At 44.3% G+C, this 747-nt stretch overlaps 1 protein-coding gene across 1 annotated transcript; it reads right to left on the minus strand.

Annotated features, from left to right (window-relative positions):
* Nucleotides 1–245: 245 nt before the first annotated feature.
* Nucleotides 246–649, minus strand: Tsp_14160 (conserved hypothetical protein). Its single transcript, XM_003368603.1, has 2 exons — nucleotides 460–649; nucleotides 246–382 (listed from the first exon to the last, which is right to left on the minus strand). The coding sequence occupies exons 1-2, from the start codon at nucleotides 647–649 to the stop codon at nucleotides 246–248; spliced, it is 327 nt and encodes a 108-aa protein (XP_003368651.1).
* Nucleotides 650–747: the final 98 nt, after the last annotated feature.

A 747-nucleotide genomic window follows, 5' to 3' on the forward strand; every position in this document is an offset into this window, starting at 1 on the left:
TGTGGTGGATTCGCAATAACAGGTCTGTGATGCCCTTCGATGTCCGGGGCTGCACGCGCGCTACAATGAAAGCGTCAACGTGAGTTACGTCCTTACCTGAAAAGGTTTGGCAATCGAATGAAACGTTTTCTTGAATGGAATAGGGAATTGCAATTGTTTCCCTTGAACGAGGAATTCCCAGTAAGCGTGAGTCATTAGCTCGCGTTGATTACGTCCCTGCCCTTTGTACACACCGCCCGTCGCTACTACCGATTGGATGATTTAGTGAGGTGTTTTGACTGGCGCCAGTAGTCGGATATGTATTCGGCTTCGCGCCGGGAAATTTCCCAAACCAAATCATCTAGAGGAAGTAAAAGTCGTAACAAGGTTCCCGTAGGTGAACCTGCGGAAGGATCATTATCGTATTTTTATACATGAAATGTGATTGATTTGTAATGTGTGCAAAAAGAGCAGTTGCACTTTGTGTTGTGTGCAGTTGATCTTTGTTGTATTCATCCTCCCTACTGATGCGTGAAAATGATGCTACATTCTTTCCCTCTGGGCAGAAAGGAAAATAATAAATCATTTTGTAACGTGTATCATCATTGGGGGTGGTTTTCCTTGGAATCCCAGACCCATAAAATGACTTGATTTGGGTGTGTATATGCATGAATAAAGTCATCAGTGACGTTTGGTACCTGGGCGTTCTGCGTCGATCTAAATTTAGCAGATCGATTGACGACTTGTGCAACATGACGGTTGGCAGTA

This window comes from Trichinella spiralis (genome assembly GCF_000181795.1).
Source record: "Trichinella spiralis strain ISS 195 chromosome Unknown Scfld2185, whole genome shotgun sequence".
Classification (NCBI taxonomy): Eukaryota; Metazoa; Nematoda; class Enoplea; order Trichinellida; family Trichinellidae; genus Trichinella; species Trichinella spiralis.